At 39.9% G+C, this 2,267-nt stretch overlaps 1 protein-coding gene across 1 annotated transcript; it reads right to left on the bottom strand.

Moving 5' to 3' along the window:
- Positions 1–1,106: 1,106 nt before the first annotated feature.
- Positions 1,107–1,962, bottom strand: LOC141639745 (protein FAR1-RELATED SEQUENCE 9-like). The gene is made up of 2 exons (XM_074448793.1): positions 1,432–1,962; positions 1,107–1,229 (listed from the first exon to the last, which is right to left on the bottom strand). Exons 1-2 carry the CDS (start codon positions 1,960–1,962, stop codon positions 1,107–1,109), a joined length of 654 nt encoding a protein of 217 aa, XP_074304894.1.
- Positions 1,963–2,267: the final 305 nt, after the last annotated feature.

Raw genomic sequence — 2,267 nt, 5'->3', positions numbered from 1 at the left:
CATATCTTGTAATGTTATGCAAAGGGGACAGGTCCTCTATGGAGTTACTGATTCAATCATTTGAATATTTCTCCAAATCCTCAGGCCTGGTTATGAATAGGGGAAAATAAAATATTTACTTTAATGGCATTGATGAACTACTGATTAAAGAAGTTGAAGATCTAACTGGCATGAAGAGAGGCAATGTACCCTTCAAGTACTTAGGAGTGAATGTCTCTCCTAAATGGTTGTCAGTCCTGGAATGCTCCAATCTAGTTGACAGGATTGTGGAACGTATTCAAAGATTGGTATCAAGGAAGCTTTCTTATGCTGGTAGAGTTGTCTTGATACAGTATGTCCTTAGTTCTTTACATACTTATTGGGCTCGCATTTTTATCTTGCACAAAACTGTTATTGCTAGAATTGAGGCAATCTGCAGATCCTTCTTATGGCATGGAAATGAGAATAAGGAAAGCCCTGCCTTAGTTTCGTGGGATGCTATTTGCCAACCAAAAAGGCAAGGTGGTTTGGGGATTAAGCGTTTCTATAAATGGAACCTTGCTGCTATTGCTAAGTATGCTTGGTGGGTAGCAGTAAAAGCTGACCATCTCTGGGTCAGATGGATTCACTCAGTCTACATCAAGTCTGGTACCTGGTGCAATTATCAACCTGCTAAAACTAACAGCTGGGCTTGGCGTATGATTTGCAAAGTTAAAGACAAATTCAGGGGGTTGCTTTTTGAGAGTGAATGGTGTTAGTCTGGCTCTAGATACACTATTGGGCTTGGATATAACTGGCTCCTGCCTGACAGGGAGCAAGTGAGTTGGTATCCTTGGGTTAAACAGCGGTGGAGTGTTCCTAAACATATTTTCTGCTGCTGGCTGGTGGTACAGAAATGACTTTTGACCCAAGACAGGATGATGAGAATGCACATAATTGATCAGAATTGCTGCTTCCTCTGTGGTGTTAAAGAAGAAACACATGATCATTTGTTTTTTGAATGTGTGTTCAGTATGAAATGCAAAAGCTTGGTCTCGGTTTGGTGTAAGACCACGTTTCCTGATCAGAATAGCATTGAATGGTGGCTGAAATGGAGGAGTAGAACTCTTGGGAGGAAGAAGGGAATGTCAGTCATTCTGGCTAGCCTGATATATTGGATATGGGCTGCTCGAAACAAATGCAGAGTGAAGGGCTTCTTGTGGAGGCCTGAGTTTATTTTGCAACGAGTCCGTGCTGAGTTTTGTATGCGCCTAAGTATGATCAAAAGTAACAATGCTAAATTTGTAATGTGGTATAATAGTATTAAGTAAGGATAGAGACGGTTTATAAGTCTCTTATCTTATGTAATTGGGATACTCGATGATTTTAATGGAATTTGCTCACCTTTTCCCAAAAAAAAAAAAAAAAATACTCTCTCATATCTGACTCTTCTTTTCTTTTGAGCATACCAACAGTTGCGTAAATCTCAGACCACACCCGAGAAATTCCAAATTTACTATTACCAGTAAGATCGTAGTTTTCCAGCAGATTTCCATTCAAATAATAAACCGGGTTTCTGAGTGCATTCTTACTCCACCTACGCAAAATGTATTTCTCAGGTATTTCCTTAAAATTTCCCGAGAAAATCCAAATGATGTGGTTGTATAAATTACCTTTCCTTTCAAACAATTTACATGTACAACGGACATCCATTGTTTTCCTATTGTACTCAACTGCATATCTCTTTCGCTTGTTTGCGTCCTCAACAATTGAAACTTCAATGTTAGTTACTGGATCTGGTGGGGTGTGTCCACAAACACTACACGCATTTACCGAAAACTTAACCTCCTCTTGGAAGTCGAATAACACTTCATGTGTATAGACCTTCACTGCATGGGCCTCCCAGTTTGACCCGAATAGGGTTTCAAGCATTGAGTTGTGGCTCTGTGCTTCAAGAAGCTTTAGATTGTGCCTTTGTTGGTCTATGGCACTCTCAAATCTCATCCAAAATTCTACGAGAGTCCCATATTTATTTTTCAAATCTCTTGAAGAAGCTATTCGAACTCTATGATCTTTGTGTGGTTTTTAAAATGTTGCTCATCGGCACATTCCTGAAATAAGCGGGTATCCACTTATCTCGTTCCGCAAACTTGCCAGTCAACCATTTATTTCCTTCTAACGAGAACTCGTTAATGACCTTAGCCCAATTCTCTTCAAATTCCTCAGGCTCCAAGTCCTCACTCCAGACAACATTGTTCAGACGACTTAAGAAATCAGTCTCTTTGCAAATTGTGCCCCTAACCTTGTCT

The sequence above is a fragment of the Silene latifolia genome, unplaced genomic scaffold, assembly GCF_048544455.1.
Source record: "Silene latifolia isolate original U9 population unplaced genomic scaffold, ASM4854445v1 scaffold_57, whole genome shotgun sequence".
Lineage (NCBI taxonomy): Eukaryota > Viridiplantae > Streptophyta > Magnoliopsida > Caryophyllales > Caryophyllaceae > Silene > Silene latifolia.
The sequence above is the reverse complement of the archived record's forward strand: the minus strand, read 5'-3'. Positions and strand labels throughout refer to the sequence as shown.